The sequence below is a fragment of the Schistocerca americana genome, chromosome 5, assembly GCF_021461395.2.
Source record: "Schistocerca americana isolate TAMUIC-IGC-003095 chromosome 5, iqSchAmer2.1, whole genome shotgun sequence".
In the NCBI taxonomy this organism is placed as follows: domain Eukaryota; kingdom Metazoa; phylum Arthropoda; class Insecta; order Orthoptera; family Acrididae; genus Schistocerca; species Schistocerca americana.
Genome location: NC_060123.1, coordinates 203,520,151 through 203,545,211, shown reverse-complemented (window position 1 = coordinate 203,545,211; position 25,061 = coordinate 203,520,151). Strand labels below are relative to the sequence as shown.

The following is a 25,061-nucleotide window of genomic DNA, read 5'->3' as shown; positions in this document are numbered from 1 at the left end:
AAACAAATTACAGAATAGTGCAACCAGTCTCAACTATTCATTTCTGGGTATAAAAATGTGGAGTATCAATGTATAAAATTCAAGAGTATTTTGCAATTTGTCTTAGATGTGTGTGCCAAGCACTCTCATGTGATATAGGAAAGACCTGTCCCTGTTCAATGATTGTGTTACGAAGTTGTTACAGAATCAAAAATAGTTTTTTTGTTAGATTTAAACCAAATTAAATCAAATGAATATAAGGAAAGCAGTGTAAGAAGTCTTCAATGAACATGAAGTAACATTTTTGCTACAGTTTTGATGTTAATGTTATTTTCATAAGCGGATAAAAGCTGTATGTGCAGATTTCAGTGATCGTATTGGCATTGAACTGGAGTATAATTCAGAGAAGACCAGAATACTGAACTCAGTCTTCCAGAATTGTTTGATAGTTAAGGATAGTACTGTACTATCATTCTTCCTTTAATCATCACAAAATTGACAAAGTGAAAGTTATTGAGATAACTAATTGTGGAACACAAAATTAACTAAAAATTACTTGACAGAAGACGGGTTGCTTGACCTAATGAGCTACCTGTATGATTTTACATTGACTATGCAAAAGAACTCAGCTTCGCATTCACTGGATATTGCACAAGCAGAACACCAATGCTTGAAGTCCATGAAACCATTGTGGCACTCGGGAAACAACCCTGTTGCGCCCCTTTCCAGTGTCAATACTTACAGTGGAAATGCAGGTACTGACAGTGGTGCCTCCTTACTGTCAGTCCACTATGTCATTACTGACTGTCCCCATCGAGCATACAAAGGGACATCAGATGGATCAGGAACTAGATCTGGAGATTTAAGATCGTATTGCTTGTATTTATTTTCGTCAAAAGATAAATAAAAATAAATGAATAGTCAACTGTCCTTAGCCAGGCACTCAGGTCAAAATTAATCGTGTAGAGATCTATCTAAAAATTCATGGTTCCATGGTGGCTCAAAACCAGTGAACCACGAGGTGCATATGCTTGCCTGTTTCTGCTACCTTGCCTGTGCACCGACACTTCTCCGACACCCAGGGGCCTCTGAAACATCATTCAAACTAGATACCAACTGTAGCTGTTGTAACATAAAATCATCCTACAGTTAATTTGAGAAATTTTTACTCTGACAATGTGAATATTTAGATATGCGAGGTTCAATGTATTACCTATTGGTGACGTGTGAAAATTTGTACCAGACTGGGACTCAGATCCAAATTCCTGCTTATTGCAAATGGTCCTCTGAACCATTAGGCTATCTGTACTTGCCTGCCAGACTGACCTAAACTACCATAAGTCACACTGTGTACATCCCTGTACCACAGTCTCGTACATTAATCACTAAATGCTCATAGTTATATTTTATATTTCCATACCAGTAAAATTGAGACAATGAGAACGGAGACCTATGATGTTATTGTCTTTTGTCTGCCTCAACATGTGATATTTGCTGGATAAACAGACGTTGTAGATGAGACAGCTGACCAAAATTAATTCCGAATGGAAAATCGAAATGAAGTCCTATGCTTCTTGACAGAGTGTAGGGGAACGATGCAGGAGACACGCACCACCATACTAAGCAAGATCCTAATGGAGGTGGTTTTCCGTTGCCTTCCACAGACCTAGTTTGGATGGATGGATGGATGGATGGATGACGAAGACGATGACACAACAACACCCAGTCATCTCGGGGCAGGTGAAAATCCCTGACCCTGTCGGGAATCGAACCCGGAACCCCATGCTTGTGAAGTGAGAATGCTACCATGGGCTGCAGACTAATTCAGAATAAATTCACTAAATGTGAATAAATTGGCATCAGCTGTGTTAAGTGTTGTCATACTACCTATTGGTGACATATGCAAATAAATATTACATGCCAAGGTGTGGGTATCATAGGTCTCGATTCCTCATAGTCTCTTCCTATTGGTGTGAAAACACAGGGTATAGCTGCAAGCATTTAGTTATGAATGTAAGATATTGTGGTGTAGGGATGTAGATAGTGTGACATGTGGAATTTTGGGTTGGTCTGGGAGGCACACACGGATAGCCTAATGATCAGGGCGATTGCTCGTGATAAGTGGCAAATCTGCATTTGGGTACCAGCCTTGCACAAATTTTCATATTTCATCAATTGGTAGTTCATTGATACCTAACACAGCTGAAGCCAAGTTATTCACATTTAGTGAATTTATTTTGAAGTCATTTTGGTTGTCTATCTTTTGTCAACGATGTCTGTCCATTCACACATGCAAGTGAATATTTAGACTAATGAAATTTATAACAGATAACAAAAACTATTTACAAAAGATAATGTTAAAATTGTGCTTAATAGCAATTGGTTTGAACTAAATAATTTAATTGATGACAGTTATCCAACAGTCATAATGGTTACTTCTGCAGATATGGAGGTTAGATTAGTTCACAACTTCAGGGCTGCCACCTGACATGCTTACGTCATCAGACATAACTCTCTCAGAGTGTACTGCACCTTGCAATGTATGATGTGCCGTGGGGGTCCTCCTGCGGGAAGTTCCATGGTGTTGGGCTTCCCAAGAATGAAGAGCTTCCCTGGGAAGAAGTGTCTCAGAAGGCTGTGTTAAATCTTTCTAGCTGATTTATAAATACATTGCTTATGAGAAATATATTCTTTCATGCTTATTCCAAGAGTGATTGATTAATACCAGGGTAGATGGATTTCAGAGCAAGAGTCCAACTGACAGATTTCAAACCCACAATCAAGAAAGTCAACTGGAACCCTCGCAAATGGGGACTGTGTGTGTGTGTGTGTGTGTGAGAGAGAGAGAGAGAGAGAGAGAGAGAGAGAGAGAGAAATGTCTTGTATGTAGGTAGAGACGTGAAAAAAACCACCCCCTCACGTCTGTACCTACATACAAGACAATTTCACTAACTCTTTCTCTCTCTCTCTCACTCACTCACTCACTCACTCTCACTCACTCACACACACACACACACACACACACACACACACACACACACACACAAATTGTTTCATAACACTCGCAATGCGAACGAAAACAAACAGATAGGCATAAACACTGTGTCAGTAATGAATGAAAAACAGTTAAGAAAGTCAATTATAAATAGTGCAGTGCAGGAAACAATACAAAATGCCAAAAACTGCAGATGTGAAATGAAGCCTGTCAACACCAACCACTGCTAGCAAGAGGGGAAGGTACAGACTAAGTAAAGAAACACCATAAGTAGCTTGCAGACCAACTTCATAAAGAAAATGGTGTTTTTAACCTAAAAATGTGTATCCAATTTACAGAATACCACAGAAGATGGCTTGTAAATAAAAGCGAAACGCATCTGGTGTAATTCTTCTTAATTACAGTGCAACCAGCTCAAGACAGATAACCTATAATAACAGATGTTAACAGCTGCTGCAGAAGATGGCCACACAAACAAACATATCAGAGACATATACTTCACATGATACAAGCATGCCAGGTGGCAGTCTAGTTGCCACACAACATACCTAGAGCACCTCGAACATAACAGAATGTGGAATAGTAGTAAATGCCTAACTAATTGTATGTAATGAATCCTACATGTCAATGAACAAGATTACTCATTTATTTGAAACATGAATCTTACCCTTATACTTGTACACAACCAGTAACATTTTGGCAACTCAACTTGAAGTGACAACAAAATTAATAGTTGTGGAAATAAAGTTACAGTTATTGAAACTAAAAAATAGGCCAAGTTAACTGGACTATTGTAATTTTTCACTATTTAACTTGTTGCAAAAGCAATAAAATTAAACTCTTGTATCTCTAAATTTGCGAATAACATTGTGTGAACAACCACTACAGTTGATTTTCGGAGCTCTTCAACAATGAAGCACCCATTTGTGCATCAGTGACTAAAAGTTCATATCGGAAATTCATGTAGTTTACGATATTTTTTAACTAACTCACCTGTCATCTCTTTGCATCATAGTGCTTGTACGAATACAATGTGTCATCATTTATTGACCGCTATCTTCATAAAGCCTTTGTTTAACCACAAAAAGCACTGGATACTTGTGCTATCTGGACCTCACTTGATAAGGTGTGTATCAGTGCTGCCCTTATCCATCTTCTCAACACTCCTTTTCATCCACTGTGACCACCTCATTATTAAATATAATTGCCGTACCACACATTTGGTACTGCCATCCCCCTTTTCTTTTATATTGTTTTATAGATTTTCCTTGCTTTCACAATGCCTTATAGTAGTTACATCATAACAAGTCATCTAATATGTTCCCTAACCCTTTTATTGCCACAGACATGCTCTCTGAATTCCATGCTGAGTGTGTCTTTGTCACTGTTGTACGGCTTACCTAGTGCTGCTACCTGTACTGAGAGACGGCATTCTGGCCTTTATGAAATACTTGTATTTTAAGAAAAATTTGCAATAAAAAATTTTGGTGTCCACACATCTTAGAGTTTGATATCTTTACTTCATAAAGGACTGAATTTCTTTTCGTTTTTCGTCATAGTGACTGTACTGCACCAAATAAGTGAAGCATCGCACGAAATTTTAGAGAGTTTGCAGAGGTAAAAACACATTGCATAAACTTTGTGTAGGGTCGATTTTAACTCGTACATTGTTGTGTACAAAATGTAGAAAAGATACAACTGAGAGCAGGACAGTATCACATTTTGTTTTAGAGTTAGTTGTTTTCATATCCTGTGGATGGTCATGTGGAGTGTGCCGCTGCACCTTTGGATTTGCCAGCTGATGTGAAATACTTACCTGATTTTAAGAAAACTGTTCAGTGAAAAAAATTGGTTTTAGCACATTGAGTCTGATATATTTTCTTGACAGGCTACTGAATTTCTTTTCATTATTTGTCATGGTTTCTGTGTTGCGTCAAATTGAGAAAAGCATTATATGAAATTTTAAAGAGTTTGCAGAGGTAAAACGCATTGAGTGGATTTTGCGCATGGTTGATTGTAGCTCATACATTGAAGTGTATGAAATGTAGGTAAGATATCAAAATTTTATTGAAAATTGAGAACATTAGTTTTGTTCTTGAGTTATTGGTTTTTATACTCGTCCAACTGACGTACACGGTGTACCCAATTCTGTCCCTGTGCACCAAGAATCATGTGGTCATAACAATTGTCATATTTCATAAACAGTTCAAAATAGTGGAACAAGGTTTTTCTGCAAATGATAGCATGCAAAGTGGTATTTATATTGTATGGTAAATACAGGATGTCCATAATTAAAGTTTCAGCTTCAAAATCCAGTAGAAAGAGAACCACTGCTGAGAATGATGTCAGATTTGAACAGCATATTATTGATGCAAGGGGAAGCATCATGGATTAAAAAAATTAATGAAAATTTGACCAATAGATGGTACTGTAAGCGTCAGAACATGTACACCAACAGACACACAACACTCGACTATTCCTCAGTTTATGCATGAGATGCCCAGAATGACTGTCTCTATGAAGGATTGTGCGCTGATGGTAAAGCTCTTTTACAAGAACCATGACTATGCACAAATAGTCCTGCAAAAGTACCAGACACTCAAGGGTATGAAAAAAGGCATTTGTTCAATGTCTGCTAAGGGTCTGGAGAAAATAATTACAAAATTTGAAAGGACAGGTTCTGTAGAAGCCCAATGAATCAGAGGGAGGAAAGTAGTTGATTTGATGTTTGTTGAAGATGGGGCCACAGTGTTTGCAAGAGGGGTCAAGCAGTGTTGTACAAACATGCAGTGCATGGGGAATTGCCTGAACATTGGACATACCTGTAAGCACGGTGTGTAAAATCCAATGAAATGCCTGCATTGCTATGCATTAAAAGTCACCCATGTTCAGGAGTTGCTTCCTGCTGACCTGCCAGCAAGACAAACATTCGTTCTGAAATTTCTTGCTTGCACGTCAGTAGACAGTGACGACCATGGAACATTCTGTGGGCAGACGAAGCCCTTTTCCATCCGCAAGGACATGTCAATACTCAGAACTGCAGAATATGGGTAACAGCAAAACCGCATGCATATCAAATGGTACCATTTCACTCTGCAAAGGTGTGTACACTCAATGGTAAATGCTATAAGAGCCTTTTACACACCAATGTCATTCCAGTCCTTCAACACCATGAGGATATGGGTATGATGATATTTATGCAAGATGACTGTCCTCTGCACATTGTGCACATGCAGTGATGTGGCTTCTGGTGAGGCATTTCAGTAATGCTAGAATTATCAGCTGTAATTTCCCTTCAGCTTAGCTGGCCAGATCACCTGATCTTAATCGGTGTGACTTCTGGCTATGGGGTTATCTGAAAGATCTTGTGTTCAGTGCTCCAGTTACGAATGTCTTCTTCTTTATTGGCTCTACAGCTCATGATGAGCCTTGGCCTTTTCTACAGTTTCCTTCCATTGCACTCAGTCCTTTGCCAGTAATTTCCAGTTTCTATAGCCCAGCTTCCTAAGATCTTCGATTACGCCATCTTCCTACCTGGCTCTTGGTCGACCACATCCTCTCTGCCTTCCTGGCTTTCCTTGTAATATTCTTTTTGGTACTTCTGTATCATTCATGCGAGCCACATGCCCTGCCCACTTCAGTCTGGATGGTTTCACTATCCTTCTGATGGGTCGGTCTTTGTATATGATCTACAACTCATGGTTGTATCTCCTCCTCTGTCTTCCTCTTTCACAGATTGGGCTGATAATTCGTCTGAGTACCTTTCTTTCAAATGCATCCAGTGTTTCAATATCTTTAGTTGTTAATGTCCAGGCTTCAGAGGCATATGTAAGCACTGGTCATGTAAGTGATTTGTAGATAGTTAATTTAGTGGTACGAGCCAGGAGCCTTGAGGATAGAAGTCTTGTTAGGGCAAAATAGGCTCTACTGGCTAGTATTAATCTCTGCTTAATTTCATAGGAGCTATCATTTAGATGCGTAACTGTCAAGCCCAGTTGCTTGAAATGTTCAACTCTCTCGAACATACAGTTGCCCATTGTTGTTGTATTTGGCATATTTTCTCTATGTGCTTTTCCACCTACCATATATTTTGTTTTTTGTTCATTAATAATTAACCCCATGTTCCTACTAGCCTGTTCGAGAGCTTACACTACATTGTGTTTCGCTCATTGCCATTCTCACCAGCCTTACCAACTTTCTTGAGATTCCCAGTTCATCTAGAGCTTGATATAACTGCTCTCTATTTATGCTATCATAAGCTGCTTTGAAATCTATAAAGAGGTGATGCGTGCCAACCCCCTATTCTTTGTTTTTTCCAGGATTTGTCTTAAGGTTAATATTTGATCTATAGTTGACTTCCCGGGAAGGAATCCTCATTGGTATGGCCCCGTCTCCCTCTGTATGATTTGGAGTATTCTGTCGAATAGTATATTAGACAATATTTTATATCCCAAATTAAGTAGTGTGATCCCTCTGTAATTGCCACACTCCATCTTATCTCCTTTCTTATATGTGGGACATATGATACCCTCTTTCCATTGTTAGGGCATTTTCTCCTCTTCCCATATTCTGGTGATCATTTTCAGACGGCTTCGTTTCAGCTCTTTGCCTCCTCGCTTAAACAGTTCTGCTGGAATACCATCTGTCCCTACCACCTTGTTGTTTTTCAATTTCTTCATGACAGTTTTCACTTCTATACTTGGTGGGGTAGTGTTGTTGTCTGGGTCCTCTTCCCCATTCGTTTCTGCTGGATTACCTGGTATAGTCATTCTAGGGTCTAGCAGACTATCAAAATACCTGCACCATCTTTCGCATATTCCCTTCTCTTCACTTATTATATTCCCTGTCTCATCTTTTATTAAGCTTGTTTTACTATCAAAAGGCTTCCGTGCGGCATTCACCTCTCTATAGAGTTTTCTTATTTAATTTTTGCTTCTCATGAGCTCCATTTCTTTGACACTTGCTTTCATCCATTCTCTCTTTTTTCTTTGGTGAGTCCTCTTTTCAATCCTCCATTTTTCTTTGTATTCTTCTTATATCCTCCTCGTACGATGTGATCGCAATGTCCTTCTATATGCTTTGTTCTTTTCTTCAGTTACCATTTCGCATTCATTATCAAACCATGATGGTCTTACTTGTCTTGTCCCAATTCCAAGTATCTCTCTTGCCGATGTCCTCTTTTTTTATCACTTCCCACTTATCTTCGATATTGTTATATTCTCCAACATTTTCCAGAATCCAAGTTGTCTTCTCCTGATACTGTTCTCTAACTTCCACTGATTCTAAAGTTGTTATATTATATTTCTGTGCCCTGGCTCAGACTCCTTTCAGTGCGTTAGATATCCTTGCCCTCACCCGTGCCCATACCAGGAAATGATCTGTATCTATGTTTTGGCCTCTGAGGCTCCTCACGTCCAATAGGTTCGATTTGTGTCTCAAATCTGTCATCACATGGTCAATCTGTTTACTGTGTTTCCATCCAGTGAGTTCCATGTTCCCTTATGTATTTATTTATGTGGGAACAGTGTTGATCCTATTACCATGTTTCTAGATGCTGCAAACAGTATAAGCCTTGTTCCGTTCTCATTATTTGTTGCATGTTTGCAGTGGGGGCCAATTATCAGTCTATAAATCTGTTCTTTTCCCACCTGAGCGTTTAGGTCTCTGGCTATTATTTCAATATCATGGCTTGGGCACTCATCATATACTCTTTCCAAAGATTCATAGAATACTTCGTTCTCTTCTTCTTCCGATTTTTCTGTTGGTGCATGGGCATTAATTATGGAATAGTTAAAGAATTTCCCCTTTATCCTGAGTGTTGATAATCTTGGACTAATGGAAGTAAACCCTATTACCAAATGCTTTAATTGATGGTGTACAACAAATCCTGTCCCTAGCTCATGATCTCTTTCGCTGCAGCTATAGAATATATTCGCCTCTTTCTTTTGTAAAACTCCACTCCCTGTCCATCTAATTTCTTGTAGTGCTATTATACTTTGCTTCAGATTCATTATTTGATCCAGCATTTCTTTCAGAGGTACTGGTAGATATAGGAATCGCACATTCCAAGTACCAATACGTAGATCTGATCTACGCCTTATATTTCTCTTCTTCCTTATTTTCCCTCCGTCATTTACTTGTATTCCATCCTCTTCGTCCTTTTCCATGCCAGGTCTGTCTTCCTTCATCCATCCGACTTCACTTTGTAGAAGTTTCGCAACAATTGTTATTTACAGAGCAGGCTGTCAACCCTGCGTCTAACCCCTACCAGGGGACGGGTGATTTTTAATCAGGGTTTTCTTCCCTTAGCCTTTGGAGACACAACTCCCAACTGCAAGGCAGCAGTTGTTGTTTTGCAATTTTTGGTCCACCCCAGGTATTTTATTTCCTTGGTTTCCACCATATCTGGTGAACGTTCCCTAATCCAGCACCTGGGAAGGTGCCCGATGGGAGACTAGCAACTCCACACTGGCCACTTATGACTGTAGCTGGATTGAAAACATGCGTTGTGCAACATTCTGGACATGACCCCAAAGACACTTTGATCTCTTTTAGAACATACTGTTTCTTGATTTCAACTTGAGGCAGAAAATGGTGGACAGCATACTGAACACACCTTGCGACAGACTCTCAACAGTTAGAAACCATTGTTGGCCTCAAGACAATTAAAAACTGATTTTTCCCATCCACTGTGGTACAACATTGCTGTGGTGGATGGCGTTACCTGATTAATAGTGCCACAATTGTTGACTGCCAAACTTATGCAGCCATGCATAGTGAACGTTAGGGATGGCATAATGTGCATTTCAAACTCTAGCCGTTGTATTGCGATTCATCTGTCATTTGTAGCTGATCTCATTTATGTTAAGATGCTTACATCTATTGGAAAATTTTCATTGAAATTAATTTTTGTTCCATGATGTTTCTCCCTATGTCAGTAATAAGCTAGATATATAAGTAAGTTGTCCACAGCAGTGAGAGGGTTTGCAGAATAGGATGTGTAAACACAGCAGTTAAGAAAAAAAGCCAGAGGCCATGTTTAAAAATGTCCTCAGCATGTGGAGAGTGGTGGAGTTTGAAAAGTTAACTTGTCTGCACCAGTCAGAGAATTAATTCATTTGATTGAAGGTGGGGAATCAGAATCGTATCAGTTACATTTTATTATTCTGCTTCTTCTGTATGCTACCTCATATCCTCATTTGACCGATATTTCTAAGTGAACACACTAATCTTCTAAATATTTGGTTTTCCATTTTATGCTCTATAGTTTCTGAAGAAAGAGTCTTGAAAGCTTGAGATTAAGTGTGGGCAGTTTGATACATTCCTGTATGTTTTCTCTTGAAAGATGTTTGTTGCTTTTAATGAGTACTATTTCTATGTTATTCAGCATTTAAGTTAATATTATTTTGAGACAGTACATTATAATTTTGTTTTAGTTTGTATTATCATAAAAAAAGTAAAACTGATATGCAAGACATAATTGGATGCTTCTTTGTCCTTACAGCAGGTGCAAGGTATTTGGGCCCAAAGTTTAGAAGATGCCACGTGTGCTAGTGTTAATCACAAGTACCGACTCATTGTGTTTGGAAGGAGAAAGTAAGATTTTTCATACTGTCTTACTTTTCTGCTCTTTTCCTTAATTAGTTGTGGTTACCAACTGGGCATTAATATACACCAGGAGTTCCTACTTTGTGACTTACAGAGAAGTCAAATCCTGGACTATCTTAATAATTTTGATATAAATTGTCATGCTGTTACTACAGAACCTAACATAATGTATTAAATACTTTGAATTATATCCCATCCTTTGGATATTAAAAATGGCATTGACATTAAATTTGCATGTATTCTGTTGTTTCAGCTCCCAGGCTGTTGTATATTGTATTGATGAGAGCACTGGTGGTTTGGAAGTGTCACATCATATTATGTTGTCAAATAAAGATTATCCAGGTTTGCCTGGACCTGTGAAATGTATTCGTTGGACACCAGATGGCTGTGCAATGGCTGTAGCTTGGGAACAGGGTGGAATCTCCTTATGGAGCACATTTGGTGCTCTGCTGATGTGCACTCTTGGTTGGGATTATGGCCTTAATGTAGATATTTCTTGCAGTAACCCTCTACTTGTAACAAGTATGGTGAGTCTTGCTAATATACTGAATTACTCTTTTTTATTTAACCTTTATTGATTAGTACAGTTAATTATTACCAGATAATTCTGATGCTCAAGTAAACCATTTGTTATCACTTTTCATTCAAATCATGGAAGCTGTACTACTTTGGATGGTGAAAGAAGCTGGCAGGGCTGTTGGTATCTTTCAACCATGATGTACAAAAGACTGCTGGTGATAATTAAGCTATCTGACGTAAAACATTAGTTATTTATACAGCTGCAACATCACTGAGACATTGTAATAGATGTACCATATTTGCATGAATATAGGTTATACTTTTCTTCCCTAAACTTTGGCTTGAAAAATCATGGTGCATGCTATAATTTGGAATTCCTTCCCTCAAATCATAAATTATCAATTTCAAAATGACAAGTGCATGTATCTTGTGTATAGAAAAACTTGATACAGTAGCTGCTCTAAAAAAAGACAAGGAACTTTGTTTCCACATCTGGATATTCGCAATTTTGCCCTTGAAATGCACACCGACTGATGAGAGTAGATGTTTCTGTATAAATCAAATGGCGTCAGTTGGCACCAACAACTGTTACAGTGCAGCCAACATATAGTTCAACACATGCTTGTAAACAGAAGCAGATGCACGTAACATAGGAATCCCAAACCACAGAAATGTTATATGTATTTGAATTTGATGTTGTTTAAATTTGATGATGTATTCGATGGAGCTACGGTTTTTTATAAAATATGTAGCAGTGACTGCATACATCATATTTATTATTAAAGGTATTAGAAAGCCATTTTCCTGCTTCTAGAGATACATGTATTTTACTTCACATGTTTCATTTTATTTATTGAAAACATTGTCAGTGAGGCATTTTTGTCTGATTTCTGCTTACATCTGGATATCTTATCTGCTTCCACATTTTTAGTAGTTGCAGATATGGAGTTCAAATACCTTTAACGGGTGTATAGCATTTGCCAAATCCATGGCCACTTAAACGAAGAATTGTACTCAATTTAGTTTAGACAGATGGAGGCAAAATTCACCCAACATTGATCAGATTACTAGTAACGATAATTTTTTATGGCTTTTGCTGAAAATATATATCTAAAAGTACAATAAATCTGAACACACAAAAACTTTACACAGTTGGTCCGATTTACTCCATACTATTTCACCCAAATTAAGCACAATCACTTCTCAGCATCACCAGCATATGAATCTTCATCCTTGTTAGATGAGCCAAAATGTTGCTCAGATCCACTGCCATAAAGGTCATCATCAGTCACATCAAGATGATTGGAAGTTCTGGTTTTTTTAAAACTTCTAATTATAAGTTCTTCCCATATAGGTCGCCCAGTGGCCAAAATCCAACGGCACACTATTGACTCAGAAGGACATTGCAAATGGTCACCTGACATCAAAGTTGGATGATTTATACATACAGCCAAAGGCTGCAACACACTTCTCATGCTGCTGGGAATAGTAACTAAGTCACAGTTTCCTTCTTTCAGATTCCGTTTCACTCAGTCACCAGTGTGCCCATGAAAACTGTCCAACACCAGCAATGATTTTGAACGAAGAAGAACTCCTGGCCACTTATTCCAAACTACTGAAATCCAATCTAGGACCATTTTCTCTTGTCATCCGCTTACCGTCGCAAGCTCTTAGAATGATACCAGGTGGGAAGCTTTCTCCCTTGGGGAGGGTTTTGTGATTAAAAAATCACATATGGTAGCAATTTTCTTCCATCAGCCATAATGCTTAACATCACTCTGCACCGCTGCTTTTCAGCACCAAATGTTCGTATTTGCACACTACGTTCACTTAAGTTATTTACTGTAGTGCTGCTTGGAATATCAAGGTATACCGGTGATTGCTCTGCATTCCCTACTTGGGAAGGTAAACAACAATTTTCATGTCAGAGTCGGATTATGTAATGCTGGAAAGATAGTTTAATATCTTCATGAGTTTGAGGCAGTTTTTGCGCAATTGTAGTTCTACAACAAACAAATTATTTTGCTGCATAAATTGGCAAACCTACCCATGCAAAACTTCAAATCCTACTGGAAAACTATTTCTTCTATGTGCTATTTTGCAGCCTGTAATTAGAATCATTTCTGTTGTAACAGCAGATCCACATTTCCTATTTTGGATTGCAAAATTGAGCAAGTTTTCATCATCTGGACATTCACACTTTTATGCTTGAAATGCATACTCACTTTTTGAAGGATTTACGAGTTTCTGTTCTGTTGCGCACTACCAGTGAACGTTTTTTTTTTCGTCAACATCAAATGTGTATTCAGCTTCCTGTTTCCTGTGTTCCTTTGCATAGCTGATAACTTGAAGTTAAAATTTCAACTTGTAACTAGTATGCTTCTTTCCCATTGAAATATGCTCACTATTTTTATGTACTGTATTTAGCATATTTAGTGACAGTACCTTTTCCGTGAAATGTTTACAAGACGATATTTGTCTTGGCTTCAGTCGTCTAGTGGAAGTATGATTCCACAATGCAGTTTCGTCGGCTGCAGAAATGACCTGGTTCAATGCGTTTGCCTCATTTTTGGTGCTTCAAATACCATTTCATCGAATGTGGTTTCTTCTTAAAGTTTATATAAAAAAAAGTAGTAACATAATTCATTTTTTCCTGTTCACTAGCAAATATTTATAATGACGACCTGCACATTGTTCTACCTTCAACACACACCAAGAGTTCACTGCCAACTGACTACAGTCAAAGATGACTCCTGCGTCAAAGACATTTTACACAACACACAAGCTTCCACTTGTAATCAGTCTCTTTGATATTCTTCATCACATCTACTAATAGTAATCAATATGCTGTCACTCTCAAAAATATAAGTAAATTAGCATAAAATAAGGCAAATTACAATTAAAAAAAATTCTGACAAAAATATAAGAAAACATTTACAACTTCCCTCATTAAATTTGGTATCGACAAATCCAGTAGAAAATAACACATCTCCCAGATCCATTACAACTGCTCCCCGGGCTTTTGTTGTTATGAACATATACAACAAAATCCCGACCACACTCAGTAATGGATCTGTATTACACAATTAGTACATTAATGATGCAGTCTGATAACCTCTTTCAAATTTGGACTCTTTGAATCTGTGGACTTGTTACTGGCTGTTGTTGCAATGATCCTTCCCCATCAATCTCGTACACAAAAAGATTCAAGTAAAGAAATTATTTAACATGACAAATATACATGGCATAAAACATACATGAGAAATATTCTAAAATACAGCATACAGATTGAAAATAATAGTAAGATAAAACTCATTTTCTAGAATAAGATATCTACAATCACTTCTTTGATCACACTGTGCCAACTGGTTCTCATAATTAAATTTTTTGTTCCCCATATTAATGTTAATTTCATTTTGCTTACATATTGTCCAATAAAAATGATACTGGACATATATAGTGTAGTGTTTTTTTTTTCTATATATTTGCGTTTTATGTATTTTTACTTCTGATTTTCTTTTTGAATTTTTTTAATGTATTTTTTTTTACTCATAGTTTTTTTTATTTTGTGTATATATATATTTGCTTATGATTTTCTTTTTGAATTTTATATATATATTTTTTTCTTATGCTTTTCTTTCTTTTAGTACAGCTAAAGATACATCAGTATTATCTAATTTTTTTTTTACAATGATTTATGTACACTTGCCTCTCTACTACAATATTACTACAAGTCACATTCTTGTGAAGAGTACTTTCGCTCCCCACAACATCAGTATAAAGAACAATAAATTGCTCATATATCATGAGGCTTTATCTAAAATTGGTTTTGAAACTTATACCTTTGCATGCATGTCCTCACATGCATGCCTTCACTCACAGGGAAGACTTAGCTTCCAAAAATTAGAAAAATACAGAAATGATCACTATGGAGACTTTTTTTGTAATAAAAGTAAAAATAAATCTTTCTCTCATTCTTTGTTACAACAGTGGTTTTTCATCAGTTTCAATTAACATGTGACTTCAAATTATTAATTTATACATGCAAATATACATTCTTGGTTGTACAGGTAGTTTTGTTCCAGCAAGCATATTCCAGTGGAGGACTTTTGTTTTAGATGATAATAGGTTATTTAAATTTTGAAATTATGATTTCTGTTTATATAGTTTCAAAGAGACAACATTCCTGAGACCAAATAATTTCTTTGACTTAGGGTATACCAAACGATAAGCATTAGGATGTGGATTTTCTATGACTTCAAAAGGCCTAATATAGATATAAAATTTTTTTTAAATTTCTGAAGTTAACATTTTTGATTTTTCATGAGATTTGACCAGAACAAGATTCTCAATTTTGAAAGTGGTTAATTTTACCCTATTGTTATGTCTTTTATTCCTCTTTTCCCCTTGTTTCCTCATAGTTTCCCTGACAATATCTTCTCTCTCTTGCATGGTTAGAGATGTACGTTTAGGAAATTCAATAAGTTCTGATATAAGATTTGGAGGTCTGATATTAAACATTATCTCATACAGTGAAAATCCTGTGGAACTATGTTGTAGGCTATTCATAAGATCTTCAAAATTTCAAATGTGGTCAAACCATGTTGGATGTTTATGGCTACAATAGGTTCTGCAAAGTCTCCCAATTTCCCTCATATATCTCTCTGCAGGATTGGTGGATGGAGAATAAACAGATATAAGTATATGCTTCAATTTTGATCTTTCAATAAACTTTTTCCAAATTTTAGAGGTGAACTGTGAACCATTATCAGATAATATAGCTTTTGGTTTACCCACCTGTGCGAAATAATCTCTCTCAATTTTTATTATAATTTCATAGCTAGTAGCTTCTTTCACTGGATGTAGTTTAATTAATTTTGAAAATACATCTACCATAACAAATATGTAACAGCGACCACCTTTACTCTTTGGTAACATTCCATATAAGTCCACAGCGATAAGATCTAAAGGTTTTTCCGGAATAATGTTTTGCATCTCTCCACCACGTCTTTGATTGCTCACTCTCTGACATTTGTCACAGGTTGCCAATTCTTTTTTTACCTTCTTCCCAATATTTTAAAATAAATGTTTTCTTGTATCTTTTGAATGCACTTCTGTATCCCACAGTGACCAAAACTTTCATGTATGTAAATAATCAGCTTTTCAGCATCTGCCTCTGGTGAACACAGTTTCCAATTATCAGAATCTACATCTGTTCTCCGAAATAAAATCCCCTTATGTAATTTGAAAAATTTATCAAGTTTCTCATACCCCTTCTTGCCTAAACATTCTGTGATTAATTTCCAACTTTGATCTAAATTTTGATTTTTCCTAATTTTGTTACACATAGTTCTAATTGTTTTCTCATTTTCCACCCCTTTCAAGTATTTAATTTTAAATTGCTTTTCCTCCTCTTTTTCAAAAATCTCCTTTTCTCCCCCAATTGGTAACCTTGAAAGTGAATCAGCTACTACATTCTCAGAACCTTTTATGTTCTTGATTTCAAAGTCAAACTGTTGCAGAAATATTGCCCATCTGGTCAATCTACTGTGGTATAATTTGCACTCTGGTAAGTAACTCAAAGCTGTGTGATCCGAAAATACTATGGTTTTATGTCCAATGAGGTAAATTCTAAATTTTGTAAAAGCCCAATGAATTGCCAAAAGTTCCTTCTCTGTGACTATATAATTTTTTTCATGCTTGAGCAACATTCTGCTTGCAAATGCTATGGCACAATGTATCTTAACTCCATTCTCTGCTCTTTCTTGAAACAACTCTGCTCCAAGCCCATAATTACTGCTATCAGTGTTCAAACAAAATGGTAAATTAAAATCAGGTCTGTGTAATAAGTGTTGCTTCCTCAACTCTTGCTTAATTTTATCAAATTCTTCCTGACAACTTTTATCCCAAACCCAAACAGTGTTTTTCTTTTAAGTAACTGACTTAAACATGGTGCATTCAGACTCTGATCACTTTTATGTTTTTGGTAATAACCGCATAACCCAAAGAACGACTTTAATTGTTTTTTAGTCTTAGGAATAGGAATTTCTGAGATTGTTTTAATTTTTTCTGGATCTGCCAAAATTCCCTTGTCTGTGACAACATGACCCAAAGATTTTAATTCAGAAACTGCAAACTTACATTTCTCTAATTTCAATGTCATCCCCCCTTTTCTAAGTTTTTCACAAACTGACTTGAAAATCGAAAAATGTTCCTCCCAATTTTGCCCTGTAACCAAAATGTCATCTACATAAATTATCAGTTTAGATGCAAGTTCTTGCCCCACTACATGATCCAAAGCTCTTATAAACTTGGAAACAGAAGAATTTAACCCAAATGGCACAACACAATATTGGTAGCTCTTACCATTGTACAAGAAAGCAGTATATTTTCTAGAATTAACCAAAAGTGGTACCTGATGAAATCCCGAAGTTGGATCCAAACTTGACATATATTTTATATCTGTAAATTTATAGAGCAACTCATCAATATTTTCGGGAAGGTCTGTCTGTCTGAACAAAATTTTGTTTAAGTGTCTAGAGTCCAAAACCAACCTTACTCCACCATCTTCTTTCGAAACAACTACTAGAGGATTATTATATGCACTGATACTCCTTTCTATTATATTACATCCTTCCATCTTTTTCAGCTCTTTCTCAACAGCAGGTCTTTTTGATATTGCAATACTGTATGGTTTTATGAAAAATGGTTCATGAGGTTTTACCTGAAGCTCACACTGATAACCTTTTACCCTACCAGGTATGTCATTGAAAACATCACTGTATTCCCACAGCAGATTTTCTAACTGTTGTTTTTGTTCCCAAGATAAATTTTGTGTTTCTGAAATTTTCAAATTTACTAAATTCCCAAATTCAACTTCATCAGTATAAATCTATGAATTTCAATATTCTCCAATCTATTTTCTTTCAGTAAATTGATACTGTCAAAATTTCCATTACTCTGATCACCAAGTGTGTTCACAAAATTTGTCTGAATGTATTCCCTTTCACTAGTTTCTATCAAAAGTTTTCTTCCAACCCAATCAAATGCTGTATTTACTTTTACTATCCAATTTATACCCAAAAGAAAATCCTCATTAAATTCCTGAATTACAAAACATCCATGTGTGAACAACTTGCCTTCAATTAAAAATGTCACTAAAGCCTGGCTTTTTACCAATTTACTGCTCTTCCCAGTAGCACCTTTTATCTTTACCCCAACAACTGGCATTTCAACATAATCTTTCCCCACTTTCAATTTCTTGCTTAACCTTTCAGATATTCCCGAGATCTCACTTCCTGTATCAATTAAACATTTACCAATCTATGACCCAATGTGAACTTTTATATAAGGACTGCAAAATTGATCGCTTTTCTCAGAACCTGTATCCTCATGTAATAAATCACTTTCAATTTCCCCAAACCTATACTTATCAGAATCATATGGTATACCATTATATGTATTATTTGTCACAGTTATAAAATTTGCACAAGATACAAAATTGTCATTAGTACTCTCTGTTATCACAAATAGCCAAGAATTCTTATCCAAATCACATTGTATACTATTGAAGTACTTATCCTTCAGCTTTTCAAAAATAAAATATCTCATCTTTTTCCACCACTCAGGACATATAGTTTCACATACATTAATAAGCATCTTTCTAAAGTTCTTGTCAAAAGAAATAGTTTTCAGCCATATATTCATAAGAAATGTGTGTGTGTAATTAGTAACTGTAAATGTTTCACTTAGGCTAGAAGTTATACATGTGTCATCATTATTTGTGTAGTCAGATTCTTTACCAACAACATCAAAATTCACACTTTCACATACACCCTGCTTGCGAGCCTTATTCATCCTGGTAACATCCCTGGGAATTTCTATAATATTCTCACTATTTAATCCATTTTCAACCATATGTATACTAAACTCCCTATTTAAACTAATGAAACACCTTTCCTCAACATCATCATCAATACCATTACCATCATTATCAACTTTATCATCCACATCATTATCATTATACATATTCAGGTCATACACATTCAAATTATCCCCCAAAATATTATTTCCCCTTTCTAAAGTTGCCAGATCCCTTTCACCAATATTTTCATTCTCAAAGCATGCATTCTCTCTTTCATTCACACACGTCTTTGAACTACTACAGATTACATCATCTGACAAAGTGTTGTTCTTTTCTGACCAAGTGTAAAACTCTGTCAAATTAAATGAATCACAATTACTTTTATCTACTGTATGTTCTTGTGTACTGAAAATTTTATCTTCATCAATATCGTCATTATTTTCCTCTTGAAATTTCTTCAATAAGTAACAACTAATAACCTCATGTGATAGCTTAGGTTTGGAACTGTCATGTTTGGGTTTATGATTATCACATCCATTGGTCCTTTCATCAAGCTCACCTTCTGCCTCAACCTTGTGGACCTTCAAGGGGGCATCTACTCGTTTTTTATTTCCTGAATTACAACTGGTTCCTGTTTGAACTGCTGATTGTGGTTCTGCCAATGTCTCTGATCAACATTTCTGTTCCCATTCCTATGCCAAACATTACCTGGTTGTTGGTAATTTCTGTTGTACTGATCTCTAGCAAAATTTCTGTGATTTTGATCCCTAAAGTGTTCTCTATTTTGTTGATTATTTCCGCGAAAATGTTGTTCTTGTTTTGGATGAAAGTTATAGTCCTTCTTTTGAAAATTGTTATATCCCCCTGAATTTTGACTGACAGCATGATAAATTGTTTTGTTCCCTTTTTTGAAAGTTATTGTTTCCCCAATTTTGACCACTACCTTTCTGAGTAAACCCACTGTGTGTTCTTGTTGTTACCCTATCCAACTTTTCAATATAATTGAGAAACTGCTCAACATTACTATCAGGATAATGAACTAAACTCAACTGCATTGCTGATGGCAATCTTCTCTTTAAGGTATCAATTTTGATCAAGTCATCCAAAGGTTTTGTTAAATGAATAAGTTTTTGAAGTTCGCTTTTACAAAATTGTTTCATGCTCGCATCTGATTCTCTATAGTTTCTCCCATTCAAAAATTCACTTTCGATACTAGTTTGTTTAAGATCATCCCAAAAATTTTCCAGAAATTTTGATTCAAACTCTGAAAAGGTCATCCCCACAGTTACAATCTGGTTTGCCCAAGTCAAAGCTTCCCCTTCCAAGAATTTTTTCACAAATTTAATTTTCATATCATCTGGTGAGTAAGGTAAAAAACAATCCTTACAATACTGTATAAAATCAACGGGGTGTAAGGGTCCATCTACCGAAAAGTGCTTCACTGGAATATTAGATACAAGATTGCATGTGTTGACATTGTGATTTTTGCTTTGAAATTCAATGTTAAAACTTTCAATTTTTTCGCTAAGTTCTTTGACAAATTTTTTGTTTTCTAAATCATTGCATTCTACTTTTTTTTCTAGAGTAACCAAATGATTGTCAGTTTTTGTTCTACATTTTTTACTAAAACTTTTGTGTTCTCATCCAAATTTTTAATTTCCCCTTTTATTTCATTAAAATCAATTAAATTTTTTTCCCTATCTGCCAGTAACTCATTTTTCACTGTATTAATTTCATCGCTCAATTTAGCATCAAATTCATTTACTTTTTCTTCCACAGATTCAATTTTTTCCTAAACACTGCCAGCTCTGTTCGAAAGATCACCCACTTGGGTATTGACTGCTTGGACTTGCAACAAAATGATATCAATTTTTTTCACCCCAGTAAGTCTTATTGTCGTCAACTGATTGTTTAATTTGTTTCGTGAAATTTACAAGAAACTTTTTAAATCAAATTGATCGGTTCTTTCTGTTTCATTTGACCTGTCCTGATTTTCGAAGTCTATTAAATTACTATTTTCTACTTTAGGCACGATACTCTCGAAAATCTCATAAGTCATTGTGAAAAAAAAAAAATTATATACAACAATACAAAAGAAGATAAAAATATTGTTTTAACAAAAGACGAGGGTTTCGTGACTTATGTGGAACACACTTTTACTGTTGCAAATCCACGTTTTCCATCCATGTGATTGTTGACCAGAATTCTTGAAATTACTTCTTCTGTTGAAAATTATATTTTTTGCCGAAACATTTCTTCTCCAAAACTTTTACTTCCCGATGAACACAAATACTGTAACACACATTCTGAAAAACTGGTATGAACACACAAAAATTTTCTTCTTCGTAGCACTGTTGAAGATCATGTGAACACAATATCCCGGCTCAGCCCCCAGTTGAAATATGATCACTATTTTTATATACTGTATTTAGCATATTTCATGACAGTACCTTTTCGTGAAATGTTTACAAGACGATATTTGTCTTGGCTTCAGTCGTCTAGTGGAAGTATGATTCCACAATGCAGTTTCGTCAGCTGCAGAAATGACCTGGTTCAATGCGTTTGCCTCATTTTTGGTGCTTCAAATACCATTTCTTCGAATGTGGTTTCTTCTTAAAGCTTATATAAAAAAGTAGTAACATAATTCATTTTTTCCTGTTCGCTAGCAAATATTTATAATGGCGACCTGCACATTGTTCTACCGTCAACACACACCAAGAGTTCACTGGCAACTGACTACAGTCAAAGATGACTCCAGCGTCAAAGACATTTTACACAACACACAAGCTTCCACTTGTAATCAGTCTCTTTGATATTCTTCGTCACATCTACTAATAGTAATCAATATGCTGTCACTCTCAAAAATATAAGTAAATTAGCATAAAATAAGGCAAATTACAATTAAAAAAAAATTCTGACAAAAATATAAGAAAACATTTACAACTTCCCTCATTAAATTTGGTATCGAAAAATCCAGTAGAAAATAACACATCTCCCAGATCCATTACACCATCGTCGATCATAAACCAAAAGCTCAACCTTTCAAATGTCCGCAACTTTCTTACACTGTCCCCTGAATTAATCACGTCACCAGACCTTCCAAAAAATCTAGTATTTGGATGACACATCTCATGTGTATATAGCCTGCCACCTGGCAACAGAGCTGGTGAGGCTAAAATTTTAGCAGACCATTCTATTCTGCCAACTTAACAGGTATACTTTAGTTACACAAATGCAGAAAAAGTATTGAACTATCTCATAAATTTATTAGTGTTGCTTTATCAGATATCTACTTTTTACTATTATCTTGTGTCAAAAGTTTAGGTATGGCCTATATTCTCATAGGGCCTATAGTCATTAAAATATGGTACACAGAATTTTGTGACCTGATCGGTTATGATAGATGTGGAAAGAAACCTGACCAAACTCATTCTAACTGTTTGGACTCTTCTTTTGTCATTTGGACTACGATTAGACGTAAAAGCAAGTTGTCAGCAGCGGTTTCAAAGTTCCCTTTAACCCTTTTTGTGAACTTTATTGTCAGAAATAATCCCTCGTGCAAAACTAACATTGAAGCGTCCATAAATGACAATACTACAGTTAATGGTACATAACTTTTCTTATACTCTTTAAAAAATTTGGAGTGAAACAAAAAGTATTTCTCGCTAGTTGCTTGTACATGTCAGTAATCTAGAATAATACAACACTGTACTTGGAAATCTTGAGAGAAAGCCATGCACTGGAGTAAGTAGAGATAACCACTCACTTTGAAGAGGAAGCATTGGTCAGTGCAGAGGGACACACAGATACATTCTACATCTACATCTACATACATACTCCGCAATCCACCATACGGTGCGTGGCAGTGGGTACCTTGTACCACAACTAGCATCTTCTCTCCCTGTTCCACTCCCAAACAGAACGAGGGAAAAATGACTGGTTATATGCCTCTGTACGAGCCCTAATCTCTCTTATCTTATCTTATCTTATCTTATCTTTGTGGTCTTTCCGCGAAATATAAGTTGGCGGCAGTAAAATTGTACTGCAGTCAGCCTCAAATGCTGGTTCTCTAAATTTCCTCAGTAGCGATTCTCCTCCAGAGACTCCCACCCGAGTTCCTGAAGCATTTCCGTAACACTTGCGTGATGATCAAACCTACCAGTAACAAATCTAGCAGCCCGCCTCTGAATTGCATCTATGTCCTCCCTCGATCCGACCTGAAAAGGATCCCAAACGCTCGAACAGTACTCAAGAATAGGTCATATTAGTGTTTTATAAGTGGTCTCCTTTACAGATGAACCACATCTTCCCAAAATTCTACCAATGAACTGAAGACGACTATCCACCTTCCCCACAACTGCCATTACATGCTTGTCCCACTTCGTGTCGCTCTGCAATGTTACGCCCAAATATTTAATCGACATGACTGTGTCAAGCGCTACACTACTAATGGAGTATTCAAACATTACGGGATTCTTTTTCCTATTAATCTGCATTAATTTACATTTATCTATATTTAGAGTTAGCTGCCATTCTTTACACCAATCACAAATCCTGTCCAAGTCATCTTGTATCCTCCTAAGTCACTCAAGGACGACACCTTCCCGTACACCACAGCGTCATCAGCAAACAGCCACATATTGCTATCCACCCTATCCAAAAGATCATTTATGTAGATAGAAAACAACAGCGGACCTACCACACTTCCCTGGGGCACTCCAGATGATACCCTCACCTCCGATGAACACTCACCATCAATGACAACATACTGGGTTCTATTACTTAAGAACCTTCGAGCCACCCATATTTGGGAACCAATCCCATATGCTCGTACCTTAGTTAGGAGTCTGCAGTGGGGCACCGAGTCAAACGCTTTCCGGAAGCCAAGGAATATGGCATCCGTCTCATACCCTTCATCCATGGTTCGCAAGATATCATGTGAAAAAAGGGCAAGTTGCGTTTCGCAGGAGCGTTGCTTTATAAAGCCGTGCTGATGCATGGACAGCATCTTCTCTGTCTCAAGGAAATTCATTATATTCAAACTGAGAATATGTTCGAGAATCTTGCAACAAACTGATGTTAATGATATTCTTGTCCTTGCAGCTTCACTGTCAGCCAAAAAAAGTGCCTGGGTTGTTATATTACTTTACTAGTTGAATAAATAAATGTACATGTGAACCAAGCAATATGAGATTAGGTCTCATATGAAAGAATTGGTGTTTCTTGGCCACATGCTGAAACACAAGTTTATGAGATAGTGAAACAACTGTGTTAAAACACAACAGTTTGCATTTAAGGGATGAAATTGGTTATGATAATGACATGCATAACTCCCCACCATTACAACTCACTACTTAATTGCAAATAGTTGCTGTTAAAATGTGTGTGTGTGTGTGTGTGTGTGTGTGTGTGTGTGTGTGTGTGTGTGTGTGTGTGTGTGTGTGTGTGTGTATGTGTGTTGGGGGGGGGGGGGGGGGGGGAGAACCACATGCATGTGTTCCCACATTGTATGTATCATCATGCATACATTTACACATAGAAGGGGGAGTAATGCCCATAATGTTTCAGTAAACTGCATGATCTCTTGAGACATAGCCACTGGTGAACATCTGAGGGAGTTTCTCAGTGAACTCTGGATTTCCTACTCAATTGCTCTGCGACATTGTCAGTACTCTAATTATTGTGAACTTTGAGTTTGTTCCAGCGATCACCATTTGGATGATGATGGAATGTTGTGTGTTGGAGGGAGGGAAAATCTTAGCTTAACTCTCTTAGGTAGTGAGATGCTGTAGACCTTAATTGAAATCTCTGAACATTAATGTCATCTTCGAACTAATACAGTGCATGGCTTTTGAGACAAAACATTCATTAGTACGCAATACCATGGACACATATCACATCCCAATATTTTATGCTTGCTCAAGTAAACAGAACTTTGCCTAACACAATTTTTATTTACCTAGCTGCTCATGCAAATGCAGTAGCTTCCAGATTATCAAGTAAAACACATTCAGCTCTCTGATTATACAACCTGGGTGCGATATCACATACTCAAGAAACTGAGCAAAGATAACTCAGTGAGAACATTAGCTCAGA

General features: G+C 36.5%; 1 protein-coding gene across 1 annotated transcript in view; it reads left to right on the top strand.

Moving 5' to 3' along the window:
- Positions 1-25,061, top strand: part of LOC124616792 (guanine nucleotide exchange factor subunit Rich) — a 292,166-nt gene that overhangs the window by 59,096 nt on the left and 208,009 nt on the right. The window contains exons 6-7 of the mRNA XM_047145207.1: positions 10,479-10,570; positions 10,836-11,109. Coding sequence (XP_047001163.1) covers positions 10,479-10,570; positions 10,836-11,109 — 366 coding nt within the window. The remainder of the gene's footprint in view (positions 1-10,478; positions 10,571-10,835; positions 11,110-25,061) is intronic.